The sequence below is a fragment of the Cydia pomonella genome, chromosome 7 (assembly GCF_033807575.1).
Source record: "Cydia pomonella isolate Wapato2018A chromosome 7, ilCydPomo1, whole genome shotgun sequence".
NCBI lineage: Eukaryota > Metazoa > Arthropoda > Insecta > Lepidoptera > Tortricidae > Cydia > Cydia pomonella.
The window spans coordinates 22,605,092-22,627,565 of record NC_084709.1 but is presented as its reverse complement, the minus strand read 5'-3'; the positions used below and the strand labels follow the sequence as shown (position 1 = coordinate 22,627,565).

The window sequence follows — 22,474 nt, the reverse complement described above, 5'->3', positions numbered from 1 at the left end:
TATGCTCGAATAGATGGCGCTACACCTTTGGCCTGTCCTCGTCTAGATGGCGTCAGTTTGATATTTACAATTTTAAAACATATCAGTGAAAGGACATGGGTCAAAAATAATGTATAAAAAATATATTTATCCATACATACACATATACATTTTCGATATTTTTATACATTTTCATTCTTAGTTTTAATCCTGTGTTAATAGATGGCTGTAAATTTACTGTGACTTCAAAATGTACTGTAACAATAACCCTTTATTCTCTTTGGGGCATGTTAGCATAGATTAGATTGGATTGAATTAGATTATTTTATTTCATGATATAAATTTCTATACAAATTGGCTCAAGCCAAAATTATAAGAATTCACATCACGATCTTCAAAAACTAGAAACTAACATGCATAAATTCCATAAAAAACTATAAAATAATATAATATTTTATCGCCTCAAAAGGATCGTCGTGGTAGAATTAACAAGAAATATAAATATGAAATAGATTAATAAATAAAAAAAATCTTAATTTTAATTAATTAATTTAGTAAATTTTCAAAAAAATATCATAACAAAAATATGACCGTTGTAATAAGGCAGTAAAATTAATAAGCAAAAGCAAAATCCATAAATTCCTTAACAGGGTACATGGGCTTACATCGGTTAAAAGCATCCTATTTTGCCAAACTCTAAGCAACAATACTCGTAATCGACGACACCCACAACGTCCTCTGTAATAGCCAAAGACTATGTTTAAGGAAATGCCCATGTAAATTGATTACGGTTGGTGAATACCTATTGTGCCTTACGGTCTCGTGGAATAACAATGCTCCTCGCTGACGACCTACGGGCTCAGCCTCAGACGTGGGATGGTAACTAAGGCTCTACGCGGAAATATTCTAATTTACCTCGATGTGAAGCCACCAGGAAGATATTTTTTATACCTATTGGAAATCGCTGAAAATATCTATTTAATTTGCCGTTTCTAAACAGAACTGCTACATATTTTGCTTTAACCAATTAGTATTACACGGTGAACTTTGACACAGGTTACCCAATTTTAAACAGGAAGGTACAAGTGCTTGGACTATTTATAAACGTTTCGGAGGTGATCGGAATTAAACATGCTTATAGATAATTATTGGCAACAGATCAGGCATAGCACGCCGAACTTCTTCAAAGATGTAGAGAGTAGACATGTGTCGTTCACGAGTGAGTATTTTAAATGAACTATATCTTTCGATTGAACTCACTCACTAGACCGCGAGCCAGGAACAATTTCCATGACCAATCGCCTCCCGGCTGAAAACTCTTGTTGACGTCAGCTGCCGCTCCGTTGGTGGATTGAGGAATGGCAGCCACCGAAACACGTATAACAAATCATCGCCTCCCGTTTGATATTTTGTCAAATGATAGTTCAGGTGCTGTTGTTCATTAAAAAAATCGTCAGCCGGTTATATCGCGGTGGTAAGAACATCAGCTGGTCGCATGAACATGTAAAAAATAAGCGCTATACCTTTTATGGTAGCAAAAACAAATCATTGAACTTTGCATGTAGCATTTCATCAGGCGTAATCGCCTGAAAAGTCATCAACGGATTACGCAATTTACACATTACGCATACTTTGCCGCACATGAAGTGGTAGGCGCATATTTTTTACATGTTCATTTTAAAACTGACGGTAATTCCACCGCGATAGAACCGGCTGACGGATTTTAAAGTTTAAAACAGCATCTAAACTATCATCTGACAAAGTATCAGCCGGGAGGCGATGACTGACGAAATATGCTCCTGGCCCGCGGTCTACACTCTTCAAATCACTGAAGATTTAACTCGCTCAGTAACTTATCTGTCTCACTCATGAACAATACAGTCTACAGATCCACGGAGCGAAATGAGTGAATGAGTGATAAAAATCTCCGCGAGCGAAAGATATGAATCAATCTTTTCAACTCAGTGAAGCGTTTTTCGCAGCTCTCGTAGAAAGTAATCTGAATTATCTGAAGGATTTTTACAGAGTACGAGTATGTTTGCCGGGTTCTTGGGGTTGGAACCTGCCATAGAAGTCAGAGCGTTTATCAACTAAAGCTGATAAATAATAACAAAATATTTAGATACTTATCATGTTTATTTATATCTATTACGCATAACTTTAAAATTTGAACTAATCGTGATGAACGATTCTACTAAAACGTTAATTGACGTTTTATAGGCACGTGATGTGCGGTCAAATTAGCGAACTAAATGTGTCGAAGTCTAGTCGAAGGTCCCACTCTGTCGCTTACAATAAGGACGAGATTGGCTTGTATTTTTATACGAATAATCAGTCAAACCGTCTTTATGGCAAAGTGGGACTTTTTGCTTGGAAACGACACAAATTCAGGTTAAGGTATAAACTATTAGTAATCTTATTCGGGTATTAAGAGGAAACACTATACGTATAGTCGATATTTACTTACTTATATTACTATTCTACTATTCTGGGAGTCTAAGTAACATGACAATCTTTATATAAAATATCAATGAAAACTTAAATAATGAAATTAATCATAAATTAATTCTGCTGCTACAATATAAAGATGAAGCCATTTTATTCATCGAGTAGGCATAAATTAATACGTAAAAATTGTATAATGCGCTTATGAACGTCAAATAAAGCTACGCTCTAACCTCACACCTCTGACCCGAGAAGATTTAAATCCCTCCTAAATTGTAGGAGGGTATACCAACATGAGACCGGCAAGAAAACGGGGCACACTTTTAAAACATTACATCTTATAACTAACATGTGTAGCTAACATAATTTAAACTTGTGTTTATGTATGTTATGGCTGCAAATACCTAAGGCAAAGGTAAGGTTAAGTGTACATTATGATACATTTAATCATCTTCAAAGAATGCCAGCTAATTAGTATGATATACACGTTTGTGACGCATCGTGATCGTGTCTGTGTGACAAGGCCTTAAAATCGAGCACTTGGTCGTTATGTCACCCACAAGGGCATAGCTAATGTCTGAATTACATTTAAGGTCACCCAGTATGGGGGTAAACAACAGCATATCGAATAATTAGCGATTTGCATAAGAATGAACTGAAGCATTAATCGATTGGTATTAATCTAATGTACTTGCTTGTCTATCTATCTAGGTTAATCATTGGATATTCCAATGCATGTACTTTCTTTGTTGTTTTTTTTTTATTTGTTTGACATTTAGAATTTATTCTAGAAACATTCTAGACTAGTATTTTTTATACATTTTATTTTGTATGACGATATTTTGTGAAATTCTTCGTATTAAATTTGATGTATGAATTCATTAGTATTATATATGGAATAATATTTACATCAATAAATTGCTCTGATAATTAGCTTAAGATAATTATATGCAATACTGTCTTACTATTCATAAGTGCTTGTTGCTAGGTCTACATGAATAAAGTATATTTGAACTGAACTGAATTGTGCTTATCTTGAGAAGAAGCAAATTAATCCCAGATGCCTAACTGCGAAGCTAATAAGCGGTACTTACTACCTTATAAACTATGAAGAGCAGGAGAGCTAAGAATCATTTTATATTGCTTAGGGAAAAATAAACAGTATGAGGAAGACCGATTTCTACCTGACGATGGTGTCTGCCATAGTACAGTCAGCATCAAAAGTAGCGGATCAAATAACGCTTCATAAGTGTCTACCATTCTGTAACAGCTTAACAAAAAGTGATGTTTTTAATATAGAACAACTAAGACTGCAAAATATATACTTTGGAACGTGAATTTTAGAAATTATCTATATTTGGAAAAGTTATCTAAGATGTCAGATGCTTTTGGCGCGTTGTTTCATCAGCTACTATTGCTGCTGACTGTACGTAGTTAATGCTTATATGCTTCATTTATTAGTTTCTTTTGAAATTGATGAGCAATAAATAATATTTGACTTATATGTGTTGTATTGTATTGTATTCTTAACAAGTGTTTTTTCTTGTCCTAGTGTTTTTCGTACCCCACCTGACCTTAGTAAAATAATTATTGAAATAAATTAGTACAATATATATGTAGACTTATAGGTCATGAAACTGTGCACCTTGCAATTCAGCCACTTGTAGTACCAGTCAAATTGATCTTATACTTTGTTTTGTAATTTTCATAGATTAATTTAATATCCTTCGAAATAAAACTTACGTCTTTCACACGTAACATGTGTAAGACGTCATTTGACGGTTTTTTTTTGCGAATACCATTTACGAAGCATTCGTATCGCATTGTGCCTCGCTAGGCATTGAATTATCTGTCATTCAATTGTAAACTTTAATGTAATACGAAATAAGGTCAACAATTGATTGAATTTTCTGATCAAAATTAGTACTAGGTTGAGATTAGTAAGAATCAATGACAGAGGAGACAGAACATTTGCATTCATATGCCTTTTTATGGTCATTAGTTTTGACGGCGTTTCCCTGTTATATATTATCTTTTATGATATAGTTGCCAAACGAACAGACGAATCGCCCGGTGGTAAGCGGTTACCGACGCCCATAGACACCCGAAACAACAGAGGGGTTGTAAGTACGCTCTTTTCTTGAAGGTTTGACGGTCGTATCAGTCCAGAAATACCGAATCCACTTAAAGTTTCAAAACCTTTGAATATCTTTTTTTTAAACTACGTCGGCGGCAAACAAGCATACGGCCCGCCTGATGGTAAGCAGTCTCCGAGGTACCGCTATCTTAATATTTAGTTCCTTTCTCTGTGAACCTTTGGAACCAGCATACATTAAATTTAGAAACCTACGCGTACTGTATACATTAAACTTAGAGGCAGGAAAATTACAGGTTTGTTACAACTATCGGATATTATTGAAACAGAGTAGGCGTCTGCGCAAGGGCAATATGTCAAAATTCATCCGGTGATATTTTTTTATTTTTTATTTTTTTTATTCAGAAACAAAGAGTCTTATACAAAAAGAGTAAATGTAATATTTTAAGTTTAGACCTTAAGTGTCCTTTCGTTATAGAATTTTACAATGAAAAACAGCAAGTAACTAATTAATAAATTACACTAAGGGCCGGTACAGACGGACTGCAACTCGACAGCAACTTGTATGGGAACTGCACGTCGACGTTGCAGTTGGAGTGCAGTCGGCATGCAGTTCCCATACAAGTTGCAGTCGAGTTGCAGTCCGTCTGTACCGGTCCTTAAGGACCATCATTCGACGCAAGAGGCTTAATGAGAGATAATAAGTTACTAATCAAAACATGCAATTCTTGTATTGTAACGATGAAAGTTAATTTCTCATTATGTTAATTGTACCTATTAACGATTTATGTTGTAATTTTGGATTATAGTTGATATTTTGATGATATAAATAGGCATGATTAGCCTAGTCCGACATCAGTCACTTGAGTTGCCTTCAATTGAAGACTTCACCTTTATCCCTCAAAATGAAACTGGTAAGTCACCTTTGAGTATTTGATTGTTATCTTTTGTTTTGAATTCGAATAGGTATTTGCTGCAGCTAACTGCTATGATACATTATTAAATTTCGAGTTAAAAAAAAAAAAATTACATTTGACCATTTTTTTCTATACAATTAGTTAAATGGGTAAATTAAATTCATTATTTATACAGTGCATAGATTAAGTATTAAAATTTTATAATGTTGACTTCAACAAATATGCATTAATAATATAAATTAAATAATAAAATTGTAGATTAATATTAGATATTTTTGAATAAATCATATTTTTTGCGCTTTGTTCGTGGATTCATATTCAGAACCCGTACTCGGAACATAAAGAATAGTTTACCTACTCTGCCCTTACTTATATTGTAGCACACTTATTTTCGTGATTTAATCTGTCTAAAATACGGTTGTTAATCCGAGCAGCTTCGAGTCGGACCAAGATAAACCTGCATGGAATTTTCAATGACAAAGTATGAGCATGTCATCGTTAACGTAAAATTTTCATATGACACTCCCTCACTTTTTTGATTCAAATCGGTGAAACAGACTGACTCTAGCATGGTTTTTACAAACGCGTTAGCGTAGACACATTGTATTTCACTACATTAACTATTAACGAATGCTTTCTCCAGTTCGTAGTAGCCGTCTGCCTGATCGCTGCCGCCGCGGCTGCTCCCGGGAGCCCCGCTGAGACCTCAGCTCGTCGTGCGCTCCCGGCGCTCCAGCACGAGGAGATCCACGACGAGTTCGGGCAGTACGCACTCCGCTACGTCACGGCCGAGGGCACGGTCGTCTCCGAGCGAGGCCGCCTGGTCCCAACTCCTGATGGCAAGGCCTACGTGCTCATCACCGAGGGCGAGACCTCCTTCATCGGTGACGATGGAAAGACCTACGTGACTAAGTATAGCGCCGGCCTGGATGGTACCCGCGTCGAGGGCGCTCACCTCCCTATCCCTGTTGAATCTACCGCATAATAAATTTGCTTGATATTAAAAAATAAGGTTTATTTTCTTCTATCCATGCATTCATTGTAAAAACCACGCGTCTAGAGTATGTAACAATTGCTCTACTCAAGAAAAAGCTATCCTAAATCGTACACATTCTCAATTACTTTTACTAAATATTATAGGAAAGGCAGTCTCAATAAGATGGAAGATGTTTGACGATAGGTAGGCAGTTTTGTTAAATGTTGGCAGTATATTTAGTTCGTATGTAGTAGTGTGTAGGTAACAAACTAAGAAAAAACTGCTTGTACGAGTATATACCTAGTGTGCATCTACATGTGTAGTGGTATTTTGAAACACACGTACTCTGACGGGTGACGACACACAAAGACCAATGCACGATCTACGGTCATATTAATCCAGTATCTCAAAATAACTTTGATTGACATCATCATAAAACTGCTTTTTGCATAAAACCTACACTATGTGCGATAAGGCTTCGGTATATTTTATATTTTAAAGTCTGGCCCAACCAACTATTAAGGAGTGTCAAATTTAGCCAATTATCACTAGACACAAGGTCTTTTCTAGTGATAATTGGCTAAACATGTAAGGCTCAAGCCTAATTTAAGTCATAAATTTTTTCAAAACGTCTTTATTAATCACCTACCTCGGAATGCGGACCACAATGATTACATGCAAATCCATTTAGACATAGCACGTTAATTGACGGCAGTTTTTAATTGATATTTGTTTGAAGTCAGCGTGTGACGAACAAGGTCCTATGAATCATAGCCTTGCCTAGATTTGGTCACCATTTTGTGCATTGTAAAGGTAGTTTTACATGATACATAGAGAAACCTGCTAGCTACTATTGGCAAATTTATGTCACGAACTAACTATCCTATGTTCTTCTCCGGGACTAAATTATCTTTATAGGTATCAAATTTTAACCTAATTGGTTCAGCAGTTTAAGCGCGAGGAAAAATAAAATTTTTTTTTGGTGAGTTCTTAAATTCATCCTTGGGTCCTGGGGACCAATCCTGCCAAAGGAAATGTTTTATTCCTACAACGCCGTATTTCAGGAGCTGCACATTTAGCCACAATCTTGTTTGAGGGAACATATCGATTACTTTTTTTAATAGGGTTGTTTCCAATTTTTTGAAACGCTTGTATTACGTTCTATATTAACTAAAAGTTGCCCTAAAATTCACCTTTTATACTAAAAACGGCTTTAAATATGTTAAATTAACAAAATATATTTTGACAGATGCTTTCGCGCCCAAAACGCTCTTTGAAAATTGTGTGAAGTCACAGTTTACGGTTTGACACATAACTACATACACACGTAGAAGATACGAACTGTCAACTGACATTTGTCATTTGTTGTTTATCGCCTAACGACAGTGTCAATCCGAGAGTTGTGACGTCATCAGAATCTTCAATGACGTGACGTGTGCCAAAACATATTTTAAATTCAATATTTACAAAAATATAGTCATTACAGGTCCCCTAAAAGTAGTTTGACATGTTATTATAATCCAAAATATTTTTTTGGGATACAATTCTGCCCCAAGATTTGTACAACCCTATTTAAACATAAAAATTAAAAAAAAAAACATGACAGCGCACTTCCATCTCGCTCACGCTTACGTTCAGTGGGAGTGAGAGAAAAACACGAACTTACTGGATCTTAACATTACTTTTCACAAGCAGAAGTTAATACGTAACCAAGGTAGTAAATCGTGTAACCTAGTCCTTATACAGAGTTTATGCGCCGCGCCGTGGGCCTTATAAGGAAACGAATTAGGGCTGGCGCAGACGGGTGAATGTGAGCGGCCGATTGGGCGCCGGACGAGCGCCCACGTGTGAATGGGGCTTTACTGTCATGTGACTAACCTCAGGAGTTTGCAAGGTTTTAAAAAGTTTTAAGGACGTCTATATATTTCATTCAAAATATGAGATCGGTTGATATGGTGGTATTTTAGTTTTTGAGTCAGACCAAGATAAGTTAGCAGCGATTATGACAGGCTAGATAGTGCAAGTGTTATTTTAAACGTCAAACTTAATATGGGTAGGCAAACTTAGACGGCAGGCGCACTTCGCCCCCTACGAGTTTTACCTAAGTCAGTAAGGAAGGAAGCAACATGTAAATAAGTTCGGATAAGATGAGTTGAATAAGTAAGTAAATGATTAAGACCTCTAACACTTCATAATAAAAAAATATAGACGGCTGACTTAATACCCTAGCGCATTTTCTACCAGTTAACTATTGGGAAAAACAGAAATAGCGGGTGCTGTGATAAAAAATATATCAGAAAACAGCAACGATTAACAATTCTGATCATTAAGGCGCGGGTAGGGCAAGGCACTCTCCATACAACCTTAGTGCAAGTTTTATTTGTTAGTTTTGACACTATAGCATTTAATTTCATGTTTTGCTTGTATATATTGGATATACGCAGAACTTGAAGGAGAAAATGTTTCGTTATTAAAAAAAAAAAAAGTAAAAAAAAATACATCAAGCCCCTAGCTAACAGAAAAATAAGCATATTTACCAAAAATAATAACTGTAGCGCAAACACAAACGAAGAAAAACGCGCACAAAGTTTGTATGGAAAGAGCTTGCCCTACCCTTCGCCTTAACAACATTATTTACAATGTAAAAAAAATGCAGTCTAACTTGTCTCATCACAGAGAAAGGTCAAGATCAATTTACATGTCTATATTGTAGGATGACTCGTGTGTCTGTCTCTCTGTCTCAGTCAATTTGCTCCGAAACTACTGGACCATTTGTGCTGAAATTTGATAGAAAAAAAGATTAAAAAACTATATCATGTGACACATCAAATGAAAGAGCTTGTTGTGAAGATTAAAAAAAAATATATTAATGAACTAATTTCAAAAATAATAATTTTGAAGTTATTTAAGAAACACAAAATAGAGAGCGAGTCGATCTTAAGAAAAAAAGGAAATTTTGTAAAAAAAATGGCGTGCTTACGGAACCCTTGGGGCGCGAGTCCGACTGGAACTTGGCCGGTTTTTAGGGTCCCGTATCCAAAGGGTAAAACGGGATCCTATTGCGAAGACTCCCACTGTCTGTCTGTCCATCTGTCACCAGGCTGTATCTTATTTCATTTCATTTCATTTCATTTATTCGTTGCAACCATGGTATTACAGATGTTCTTTAAATAGAGTACAATCATGGACCCTACTAGGGCGTAGCAACATTTTTATGTCTAAGTACTTATTTCTAAGGCACTTATGAACCGTGATAGTTGAAATTTACACAGATGATGTATTTCTGTTGCCGCTATAACAAATACTAAAAAGTAATTGTTATAGCGGCAACAAGTGCGAGTCGGACTTGTCCGGTTTTTTTTATAATATCCAACGCTACGCTATTTGATTCAATTAATAAATTTCGATATTCACCAGTGATTGTGTCCGTTCGCCCGGAAAGAAACGAAACTGTAATTAACCGTGAACTTCTCAAATGTAAATGATTGAACTTTGCATTTTTTGCTGACCGTATCAGTAACCTAGAGACACAGCGTGACGTCTTGAACCATCAATTTTTTGCCGCGAATGCATCGGTGTCACTGCCTATTTGGACACAATGGACAAGTCATGTCATTGTTTCTTTTACGGATTCATGTTTTAATCATTTTGATGCGCAATCAAATGAGCGCCTGATATAACTGGAGAACAAATCAAATTATTGTATTAAGAGAATAGTGGATGATAGCTTCTCCGTATAATAAAGAAATATACACCGTGGGCCAATTAAACCCTACAGATATTAAAGGTGTATTCTTGACCGCATTTAGAGACTAAAATGTCATACAAAGTCTCCTGAAATCGATCTCTTTTTAGAGATAATGTTAATTTTTGAGAATTTTTGTTTCTGTTATAACTTAGTGAAAAACGCCTTATTAGCTATGACGCTGCCACTATGTGAATTGGTTTAGACATACCTACTGACAGATATTAAAGTTTTAAAAGGAACTCCCAATTATTATTTTTTATACTACGTCGGTGGCAAACAAGCATACGGCCCGCCTGATGGTAAGCAGTATCCGTAGCCTATGTACGCCTGCAACTCCAGAGGAGTTACATGCGCGTTGCCGACCCTAACCCCCTCCCACCCCTCGTTGGGCTCTGGCAATTTATTCTGTTAATAAAAAAAAAACTTATTCGTCGTAATATTTTTTTCACCAAGGTGTAAAAATAAATAGCGTGTCGTGTGCAGAAATGCAAAAAAAATATTTTCTCGGCAAAAATTTTTTTTTCTGCGAATTTGGCCAAAACGTATATAACATTTTTTGCTTCTTATAACCTCAGGAATGCGTGGTTAAGTTCTGTCCGGTTTAATTGGCCCAACAGGGTGAATATAGATGTCATCCATACATATACTAAAAAAAGTTACCAAACCCTCCGGTGGCAAAGGTCAGTTTATTATGTCAGACGAGCGCCTAATGTTTGTAAATAGCATTAAAAATAAAGCTTCCATGTAGGATTGCTTTTTTCGCACTGGCAACCTTACACCATAAGTCATAACGTATACCACGCATGGCTGCCAATTTACAATGGAAATACACCGATACATAATTATTGTGACAGGAATGCCACGAGCAATGAGATCAGCTGCTTGTTAAGGTACTGATCTAATAACAAATAGCACCGCTTGTCTGATTAGTTTTAATTTATTTTTGGCATCACGAGCCTATAGTATATTGTAAAAACTCATTAGGATATTATAAAAAATATCACGTTTTAATTCGCATAATTTCGTAATTACGTTTAGACTTAGTTTACCAATTACCTACTTTAAATAATTACATGGCTGTTTTTGTTGTTTTAAAGATAAAAAGACTTACCGCTTTATTCATAAAACTTTACGGATCTGATTTAGTTAAATTATGTTTTATCCATTTCTAACAAATACATAAGTCTAAATGACAGATAAGGACAAACGATTCTTAGTTAATTCGGGCCAGTAACGCGTTTATGAGTAAGGCCATAAGACATTATTATGAGTTCTAAAAGCACGCCAGCTTTAACGTTGGGTACTTATTAATGTTTAAAACGTTAGATATGGATTTCTGTAGTACCAAATTAACAAGTAATGTTAAGACGTCAAAGAAAAAATAGAGTTATCAGTACCCCTAGTGTAAATTTTATCGACATCATAACGTGACGAACGCGTTTGCGTTTAGTCTCATTTTGTATAGGATTTTGAGTTTCCAAAACGTCCCGCTTGGCGCGCTCTTTCTAAATCCAATACAAACTGAGACTAAACGCAAACGCGTACGTCACGTTTCAAAATCGAATTTATTTACACTAGGGGTACAGTTTATCTTTACGTAGTAAATCGGTTTCATCATTATTTCCTACAATTCTAAACTTACAATAAGTGTTTTGTAAGAATCTATTTTGAATAAATATATTATGAGTTTGATTATGATTATGATGATGATTCCCGGGAGCAGAATTTGGTAAATATATGGAAATTCCAGGAGCATTCAGAATTATTCTGGAAAATTTTCGGTTATAATGGAAATTTGCTTTTGGAAGGAATTCACTCCTGTAGTAATTCAGACATACTTAGAGACATCATCAGTGATCGGAACTATGGGCGTAAAACTTTAACAAAACTTGTTAAGCGGACATAAAATAGTGCATACAGCCCTAAAAATATTCATGTCCATAGGGATAGGAATAGTATAGTACTTACAGCCATAAAAATATTTACATTCATAGATATTCGAATATTTTTAAGGCTATAAGCACTCTTTTTACGTCCGCTTGATAAGTTTTGTTAAAGTTTTACTCCCATAGTTCCGATCACTGGACATCATGACTTAAGAAGATTAAGTTGCGGAATCCCGGTATATGTTTTGCGTGTTTATCTTTTGTTTTATTTGCCGTGTTGGCAAGTTTTCTTTTCTTAGTCTGGCGGCCTTTTGGCTTTTGGTTAAAATGTTTTTTTTTTTTCTAATAGACTGATAGCCAAATCTGTTGAACAAATTGTAAGTTACTATAGTATGTATCTAAAGGTATTTAAAAGAATATAAACAAATCACAATTAGGTATTTTATTGATCAAATAAATTCTTCAAGTCAATTAATTTAACTCGATGTGCCAAAACTTACAGAATTTTTACTTCGATATATTACTTGCTCAACGTAACAACAGAGATGCTGTAATCCTGCTAGTTTGTTAATAGGAATATATCAGAATAATTTGATTAATCAATAATAATTTAGATGGACACCTCTACCTCGGAGTAGGCTATGATATCATTTTAGATAGGTAGTCATCATTCTCTTAAAGGCGTACGGGATATACCAGTGTTTCATGCAGACGAGCTTTCAAGCAATTGAACCCGGGTATTATTTATTTATTTAATCTTTATTGCACAAAAGAAAAACAATCTTATAGTACAAAAGGCGAACTTAATGCTATAAACATAATACATAACATGGGTATGTCCTTGAACTACGTCCAAAAGAGAGGTATGGGCACTGTGAATGTCATCTCGCTTTGTGTGGTAGGGCACAGCACAGTGGAGGTCATTCCAGATCTAGAGCAGAGCCTAACTGGGGAAGTACATCGACCTTACAGAAAACCGCAGACAAATAACACTAAACCCTACTCATAGTGTTTTGTTCCTGCCGGTGAGAAAGGTTGCCAGAGCTCAACGAGGGTGTGGAGTGTCAGGGTCGGCAACGCGCATGTAACTGCTCTGGAGTTGCCGGCGATCAAAGGCTACGAAGACTGCTTACCATCAGGCGGGCCGTATGCTCGTTTGCCACCGACGTAGTATTAAAAAAAAAACAACAACTACAATAGTTATCGTAGATTCAATACAAAAGATACCTCGGAACTTATCGGATACAGCCGAGTAGGTGACGCCATATCTGTGAACCTATATCTCAATCGAATCGGAATTTGCACTGAAGGTGCTTGCAGCAATGAACTAGGGTCTAAATTCATTACAAAAGACTTTGAACCCTAAAACAATACAAATAAGGCCTACAATGTCAAAGTTTCCGCGTGTCCGGCGACCGTGGGCGCCGCCTACGACCAAGTGGGTGGTAGGGCCGCAAATCCGCATTGCGAGAAATAGGTACCAACCTTGTATGTCATGTTTTAATAGTAATTAATATTCCATAAACAAATAGAAGCTTAATCCATGTAAGGTGCCGAAACACTGTATTCGTGGATGAGCTTCGGTTTTGTCGGACGACGCGAAGCGGAGTCATCGGCAGTTTACTTACGGTATCTCACAGTGGACAGCTGTCAAATGGTATTCAATTTACTTCTAAAAAAAAACCCCATATAATTATAGTATTTTTCAAATTCGATGGATACACTGACAGGAGTGACAGGTGTTATTTTAATACAATTTGCGAGATTTGGCGTTTTTAGGTTATAAATTATATGGAGATGACACCTCTGTCACCATCCATCGAGTTCATAACGTACGTACATTTATACACGGTGTAACACGAGGAACCAGAAAGACTGTAAAGTGCGTGAGCACTTCTGAGTCCATAAGAAGGAAAAAATGTTATATGAGTTAAAGTTAATTTAGCCAAAAAAAATTTTTTTCATACATTTGTATGTATTTGTACATGTACATAAAAAGTTAATGGTAAGGTAAAACTGGCACTGAAAATGATTTTTTTGTAAAACCTAGTTTTTGCAAAGGTTACTTGTAACTTTTTGACATCTACCAATAAGGATATTTAGATTACGCCCTATAATGGCATAATTACCATCAAAAGGCGTTTTGATGTTTTTTTATACGGTATTAACTCTTAAACTAGGCGAAATCCGGAAAAGTTAAAATGACATTTTAGTCTCTAAATGTGATCAAGAATGCACTGTTAAAATCTTTCGGTTTCCTTGAGTTACACCGTGTATGTATTTTTCTCCCAATGCATTTTGCACGTAGCATAATTTCTCAAGTAATAACGTACTTGATATAGCAAATAATTTCGTCAGTTTGTCAAAAATGACTTCCCCCTTTCCCCTGTCCAGCATTGCCAGCTTATTGTTACGTTAAGTGGGTGATTTCATCATAATCTAGGTTAGTGGGTTCTGAAGAGCTTATTATTGGATAACGCGAGTAATGTTGTAATTATTTTACTTGTTGTTAATTAAATTGAGGCAACGTGGGATTATATGATACTTTATCACTGATCGGTCGTATGATGTCATTGAGAATGTTTTGTCGTTTTTTTTTGCGTTTTAATGTGTTGTTAAGTTGTTATGCTATTTTAAGATATTTTTCTTTTTGCTCATCCCCTAGCTAAATGCATACAATTATGAGCATAATAGTTATTATTAATTTTGCATTTCGCACGTCGTGTACTTTACGCAGTTTCTACCTGTGGAAACTTGTTATTGGCTTACTGTTTTTATTTCGAAACCTATTTTGTTACATTAGCTGTATGTTTTCCTAAGAAAAAAAAATACTTGGGTTTTTTAGAGTTTCGTAGTCAACTAGGAACCCTTATAGTTTTGCCATGCCCATCTATGTGTCTGTCTGTCCATCTATCCATCCGAGGCTTTACTCCATGGTTGTTAGTGCTAAAAAGCTACAATTTGGCATGGCATACTTACTACAATGTGATAAAATAGATTAGAGTTCTTTATTTCACGATAAAAATTACACTTTTTTTTTTATACTACGTCGGTAGCAAACAAGCATACGGCCCGCCTGATGGTAAGCAGTTTCCGTAGCCTATGTACGCCTGCAACTCCAGAGGAGTTACATGCGCGTTGCCGACCCTAAACCCCCCCTCCCCCTCGTTGAGCTCTGGCAACCTTAGTCACCGGCAGGAACACAACACTATGAGTAGGGTCTAGTGTTATTTGGCTGCTGTTTTCCGTAAGGTGGAGGTACTTCCCCAGTTCGGCTCTGCTCTAGATCTGGACTGACATCCGCTGTGCTGTGCCCTACCACACAAAGCGAGAGGACATTCACAATGCCTATACCTCTCTTTTGGACGTAGTTTAAGGACGTACCTGGGTACAAAAATTTGCTTCATTCGTCAAAAGTATGTTTATCTTCTCATCATGATCTTACATTACATTATAAATTAAAAATAATAAAATTAAGATTAATTGTGTCTCCCAATAAGGATCGTCATGTGCAAATATGGAAGGTAGAGGCAAGGAACAAAATCTCCGTATACCAAAAAGTGTCCGACAAAAAACCATCAATAGGTGTTGCTACAATACCTGGGCAGAAAGAAAAAAATACTTGAGAAAAAAAATCTAATCATAGACAGCGCACTTCACTCTGCCAATAACGAGATTTGGAACTATTATTTATAGCTGACAGCTGGACACTTTTGCAACAATTCTGCCTAAGGAGTTTCTGTTCCTTGCCTCTACCTTCCATACTCTAGAATATCATTCAGTTGTTTAAATCTTGTACAGTGGCCATCAGATATATCGGAGAGGCCAAGGTGCTCACAAATATCTGAACACGCTTCTATTGTCAAGGCGCTAGAGAGCGTGTTCAGATATTATTGAGCACCTCGAGCGCTCAGATATATCTGATAGCGACTGTACGATTGATTGGTGTTAATAAAATGTCTTGCGGTATGTTTCCTTATATTTTTGATGTCGGATTACATAATTATATGTCAGAGTTTCCGTTTAGAACGGAACTATATGTACGGTCACGTCTGAAAATATCGATACGAAAAAAGTGCCAAAAATATGTATATACGACTTTATTGCCCATATATTAAGGTAGTGTACCTATACATATTTGTGGTAAATTAAACGAAAAACCTTTTTTGTTCTTCAAATACGTTGCAAAATGAACTGGTAATTTTGTAGTTAACTTAATACAGTATTGGAACCTCAATAACATGAAGCTCAAGAATAACGCCAAAAACTTCGTGTTAACGAAGTTTCGTCTTACAGAGGGCACCGACTTAGGGAGGTTCTTTAAGTGTTTCTGTTCATCTTAAAGAGGTTTCGAGTTTATGTATGAAAAATTCGTAAAAGAGAGGTATTTTCGAGTTGCAGAGGTTTGTTAATAAATAAATTCGAGATAGGGGTAACGGTGATAAAACAACACTCCTATCTTATAGAGTTTTAGTGATAACATTAAATTTTTCGTGTTATAGAGGTAAAACTTGTACCGGGTAGTTGTGAAGGGAATTGTTCGTTCCTTCATCTTAATGAGGTTAAATATTTCGAGTTATGGAGATTTTAGGAATGGAAGGAAATGACCATTTATTTCGTGACAGGCGATAAAAACCGGCCAAGTGCGAGTCGGACTCGCGCACCGAGGGTTCCGTACATACCTGTAGGTATATATTATTATATGATGTAACTAACAATTTACGGTTTTCGCAATTTTTCCTTTATCTGTGCTATAAGACGTTGCTTCGTACCAAATTTCAAGATTCTGAGTTCACGGGAAGTACCCTGTAGGTTTTGATTCCCTTGCGAGTGTCGAAAATTTGCGGAAATATGCGGCAGAAACGGCTGTATCTTTTGATTGCGTTGGCTTAGAAGTTTGATTTTTTCACAGCTCCAAGGGACAATAGACCTGAGTAGAGTGATATAAATTCCAGCTTGATTGAAAAGGGTCTTGACAGGCAGACAGACGGTCGGACGGACAACAAAGTGATCCTATAAGGGTTCCGTTTTTTCCTTTCGAGGTACGGAATCCTAAAAATGGAACCATGTTGTGACCACAGGAACGCTTGGATAAAGTCTTTGAGGTTATTAGTGCAATCTTGTATTGGTATGATTTATTTTAGTGCCAATATTTATAAATAAATCTGCAGCGAATCTGCGCCAAATAAGTAAGTACTGTTTCATTCCCATTCCTAGAAAGAAAAATGCCAACTCCTAATAGACATAACTATTTAGTTTTAAACTATGAAATCAATAACGTTAAACAATGTAACAAAGCCTAACTGTTAACGTAGAAAGTTCGCATTGAACTTCAAAGAGTTCACATGTAAAGAAACTCATTAGATCGTTTGGCTAAAGGTATTATGTGCACGCCTCGTACGGTCCTTTGGCATGTCGTTGTTGCGAACGTGCACCATTAAAGATCGTGTCATTTACGAAGACGCGTTCCTTGACTTGTATTGTCATAATAATAAAGGCTAGATTTGATAAATCTGCGCGTTACCGTGGATGACACGAACTACTACTATCAAAGATACATTGATTAACGGCGCGATTCGAACTTGAAAATACGTCAAATATAGGTCTAGATACGATATGGGTCGGATATGTCAGTGTCAAAAGTCACGTTTTTGTTTAAAGAAACGTCACTTTTGACACTGATATATCCGACCCATATAGGGACCGTGCGCGTTGGAGGGTCGGCCATCTTGTGGCCTGAATCGGAATCATAAACATGTACATTTACACATCACGTGTTTTTTTGTGCATAGTAGGTTCTGCCATCTTGTGGGCTACATCGGAACAATAAACATTACATTTACGCCTCGCGCCAAAAATCTGACGGTTCCTGTGCTGCCTCCTACAGTTCATGCACATGCACGCTCCCTATCGTATTTAGGCCTAATAGAATCGGGCCAATTTCGTGCTTACAATTTGGTAAACGAGATGGCGCTGTACAACTCCATAAATTTGCGATGACTCTGCTTGTCAAAAGTTGACTTTTGACAATTGTTACACTTTGAATTGCTGTTGATACCCCAAATAAGTAAAATAAATCAATATCAAAATACGCTTTCAGTTGGTTTTCGTTGAATCCAAAAATCTACCAGGAAAATTGGACTTTCTACGTAGGTAAATCAATCCAATACTTACATAAATCTCTACTCTACACCACATCACAGACTACAATGCTTACATTTTATTGTAATATGCTTATACGTACGCTTGTTTTTGTTTAATAACAACCTGTTTATATTACTTATAATGGTATACGTATAGTAAATTGTCACACTATAAAAATACATGTCAGATACATACAAGTACCTACTTATTTTAAATTGTTTAAGGGCTCCTCTACACGATGGCCCAGCTTAGGCCAGTCTAAGAGACGCAGCTATGCGTTGGAATGAGATAGCAATATCACTTACTCCCTCTAACGCATAAATGCGTCCCTTGGACTGGCCTACGAATGTAAAATAACGATAACAATAAGACTTTCGTGAAGGGAAAGACGAAGACATAAAAGACGTTTCCCTGCTAATTAAATTTCAAGGCAACTATAATTCAAAAGCATTATACATACATAATATATAGTTATCTACTTAAGAGGATATGGGAGTGACCATTTCTCCATACAAACGTACTCGACTCTTTCCTTCGTGGGTTTTGTCTCTAGAGCAATGATTTTTTCAACACAGAGTATTATTATCAATATTTGTGTTGGACTGTATTGCTTTTTCAAATATTTTTGTTATTTGAACCTATAGAGCATTTGAAACATTCACAAAAACCTTCTAATTGACTAGGCCGCAAAGAAAAGCATGGTATTCAATAACTGATATGAATTATACTAAAAAGCAAAACAGTTCGACACACTTAATTTCATTACTATTAAGTTTTTTTTTTTATAATTGGTTATGTTTTGGAGGATTTTTTTTATTTATACATAGAAAACACCCATAACTCAGAGACATCTGTGTCCATCACACAAATAAATGCCCGTACCGGGATTCATAGGCAGGGTCACTGTCCACTAGACTGTGCTCTTTTGAAGAAGCTGCGCCCGTTAGTGCGACGGATTATATTCACATTTAATTCTCAAATCTGAGAAAGGGCTCATATCCTATACCCTCTTAATAATTGCCGAACATGGAAGTTTAATCAAAGTGCAATAAAATAACTTACAATCATGTAAACATACCTATGCAAAATGAAATCAAAATAATTTGCATTTGACACCTTTCACCAATTAACATCAGAAATCATTTATACCTTAGGTCAAGATTTCAAATACAATAAAATCTTATTATACGTCCCACTGCGGGCACAGGCTTCCTCTCATGCGCGAGAGGGCTCGGGCTATAGTCCCCACGCTAGCCCAATGAGGATTGGGGACTTCACCTACACCTTTGAATTTCTTCGCAGATGTATGCAGGTTTCCTCACGATTTTTTCCTTCACCGAAAAGCTAGTGGTAAATATCAAATGATATTTCGCACATCAGTTCCGAAAAACTCATTGGTACGAGCCAGGATTTTTTTTTAAATTTATTTATCAAAAAAATTTGGTACAATATACATTTACATAATATTTCGCCAAACAAAACGTTTATCGGCGAATGTTGCAGTCACTTACAGTTTTTGTGTACCCGATCTTATCTTATGAACTATTTATTTATCTAAGTATTTATGATTATGACTTATTCTAAGTACTATATGTATGTATTTGAATCCGCCAGCTCCGGATTGAAAGTCGGACGTCATATCCACTCGGCTAACACCGCTTCTTCCTTAAAAAAATCTTAGTTCTAATTCGTAAGTAATATTGGTATTAAGTAGACAGTTCTCATGAATCACTTGCCTTACCACTCTAAAAACTATATCTAGGAACGTTTGACATTGATCACATCTAAGGTTGCATTCCCGCACACAGGTATTTGGAATAAAATGTGTATAATTTAAGCGATGACGGAGTTGGAGAAACATTTTCTAATTTCTTAGGTTTAATTTATATTCCTGACACTCTTGGCATTTAAATATTAGTGTCGTTGAGAGCCACTCCTTTAGACCGATGATGTTTTTCCTATATTTATTTAATTTATCTATTTAAGAAGATTTATTAGGATAAACGTGAGTCATCTGTTATGTATTTCATTTGTATTTTTAGTGTCTTTGTTATTGTGATACATAATTGGGTACCCTCTTGTATGAATTCTACAGTGAATTGGTTATTTTATTACTGTCATACTGTGTGATTGATTGAATTAAAAAAATAGGTATCTAAAATATCTAAAAATGTGGTAGATTATTCTAAACCATTTTGTTCGGTTTATGATACGGATCTTGGTCCTAAAATAAAAACGAATATAGGCTAGATATGGCAATGTCAGTCTCAGATGTAACTAATTATTAAATCATACCTAAGGACATTTTCACGTTTAAAATACGAATCTCTATAAATAACTACTTATATAAGAATCAAAGTACACATTTAGGGCTGGTGTTATTGTATTCTTAAAAAAAATACAATTTAAATTCCCGAGTCAAGACGTGATAGAGGTAGGCTATTTGTTCTTCACTCCGATAAGAAGAGGTTCTTGCCTACCTACTTAAGTAAGTTCCTAAGTAGGTTTTTCAGAACTACCGTTCCAAGTTCAAAGAAAGTAAATCAGTGCGAGCTCGGATGTTCCACCGTGTTCCGCCGATAACGAAAGTGACGCACGCGCACAATGTGGTTCTCACGCGACGAAAGCGTCTGACGTAATCGTGCGCATACTCGTGCGCATTGGCCGGGTCCAGTTAGCCAGCGCAACTGTCAAAGCAATATCCGTTTTCAAGGGAATATAATGCAAAACTCTGCGTAGGGGGCGCTACTAGCACAGACTGTCATCAAAGTCATATTTATTCGTAACAAATAATCTGTAAAAATATGTCCAAAAAAAATTACGTCATAGTATATATTCTGCGAAGAAATTCAAAGGTATATTTGAAGTCCCCAATCCGCATTGGGCTAGCGTGGGGACTATAGCCCGAGCCCTCTCGCACATGAGAGGAGGCCTGTGCCCAGCAGTGGGACGTATATAGGCTGAATTATTATTATTTATTATTATAGTATACCTACCTACCTAGACCTACCTATATAGACTTTAGTACCTATATAGACTCAGACCAAGCTAAGTTGGCAGCGATTTTGATAGCCCTGCCTGTGCAAGTGTTAAGTAAACGTCGTTATTTCATAGATGTGTGACGTTTAAAATAACACTTGCACTGTCTAGGCTATCGAAATCGCTGCTAACTTATCCGGGTCTGATTCTAAGCTACTCTATGGCATATGGTTTATGCTAGTGCTGCACTCTGGCGGCAGAACAGTACTCCCCATTGACGACAATTGTGAGGCAGGTCGTTGTTGGGCTGTGTTTATCATGTCTGTAATGTAAGTAGTTATTCGGCCCGATTCGAAGAATGATTTAAGACACGTTTAAGATCTTTAAAAGATCGATAATTAAACGACATGTCAAAATTGACGATTATTTCGATTCCGATGTGATCCCAATAAGATCTACGATATTTCTAACAACAAAGTGACATTGGTAGCCCGAATCGAGGTTATGGAGTGTGGAATTAAGAGGAGTGACATCTCTTATGGTAGAACTGTTGCAAAAGTGTCCAGCTATCAGCTATAAATAGTAGTTCCAAATCTCTCCAGAGTAGCGCTAGAGTAGCTAAGAACCTAGGCGTTATTGACGGAGTGAATTGCGCTGTCTATGATTTGATTTTTTGTTCAAGTACTCTAGGTATTGTAGCGTCACCTATTTAAAGTTTTTTAATGACACTTTTTGGTACATGGAGATTTCGTTCCTTATCTCCACCTTCCGTAATCGAGGTGCTTCTCTCAATTATACGACATATAAACGATATCTAAATGAGAACTTATCTAAACCAGAACTTATCGTTATCGTATCTCATTCTTCGAATCGAGCCGATTGGCTCCTTGTTGTGATTTGAATAACCAACACTGAGTTTAAGATGTATATTATTTAATAAAGAACACCACACGACATTCTCATAACGTAGATGATGTGACAAGAAGAACAAAAGAACAGTACTGTCAACTCTTCAAACAGCTAAAAACTTAAATGAGGTTCATATACTATGAACACATACAAACTCCATGTATTTGCATTGCTGTATTATTCTAACACTCCTGAATGATCATCCAGCGTATTTTGGTCCCAAGTACCTTTTGTGTATTGTGGAGTCAGAGCTCACTTCGCTGGTTTACGCTTATAGTCGTCTGTGCGCGGTAAGCGCCGGTAAGGTTTCGTTACCGTAACTACCATGCGACAATAGAATTAAAATAATGTGAAAATTCAACTTGTTATACGACAAATTGGTGTGGTTTGTGTGCC

The 22,474-nt window shown here is 36.4% G+C and overlaps 2 protein-coding genes across 5 annotated transcripts in view; one reads left to right on the top strand and one right to left on the bottom strand.

Moving 5' to 3' along the window:
* The window catches only part of LOC133520149 (uncharacterized), an 82,591-nt gene that overhangs the window by 14,383 nt on the left and 45,734 nt on the right, over nucleotides 1-22,474 (bottom strand). The gene's annotated exons all lie outside the window — the stretch shown is intronic.
* Nucleotides 5,285-6,447, top strand: LOC133519460 (flexible cuticle protein 12-like). The gene is made up of 2 exons (XM_061853466.1): nucleotides 5,285-5,433; nucleotides 6,080-6,447. Exons 1-2 carry the CDS (start codon nucleotides 5,425-5,427, stop codon nucleotides 6,419-6,421), a joined length of 351 nt encoding a protein of 116 aa, XP_061709450.1. The 5' UTR covers nucleotides 5,285-5,424; the 3' UTR covers nucleotides 6,422-6,447.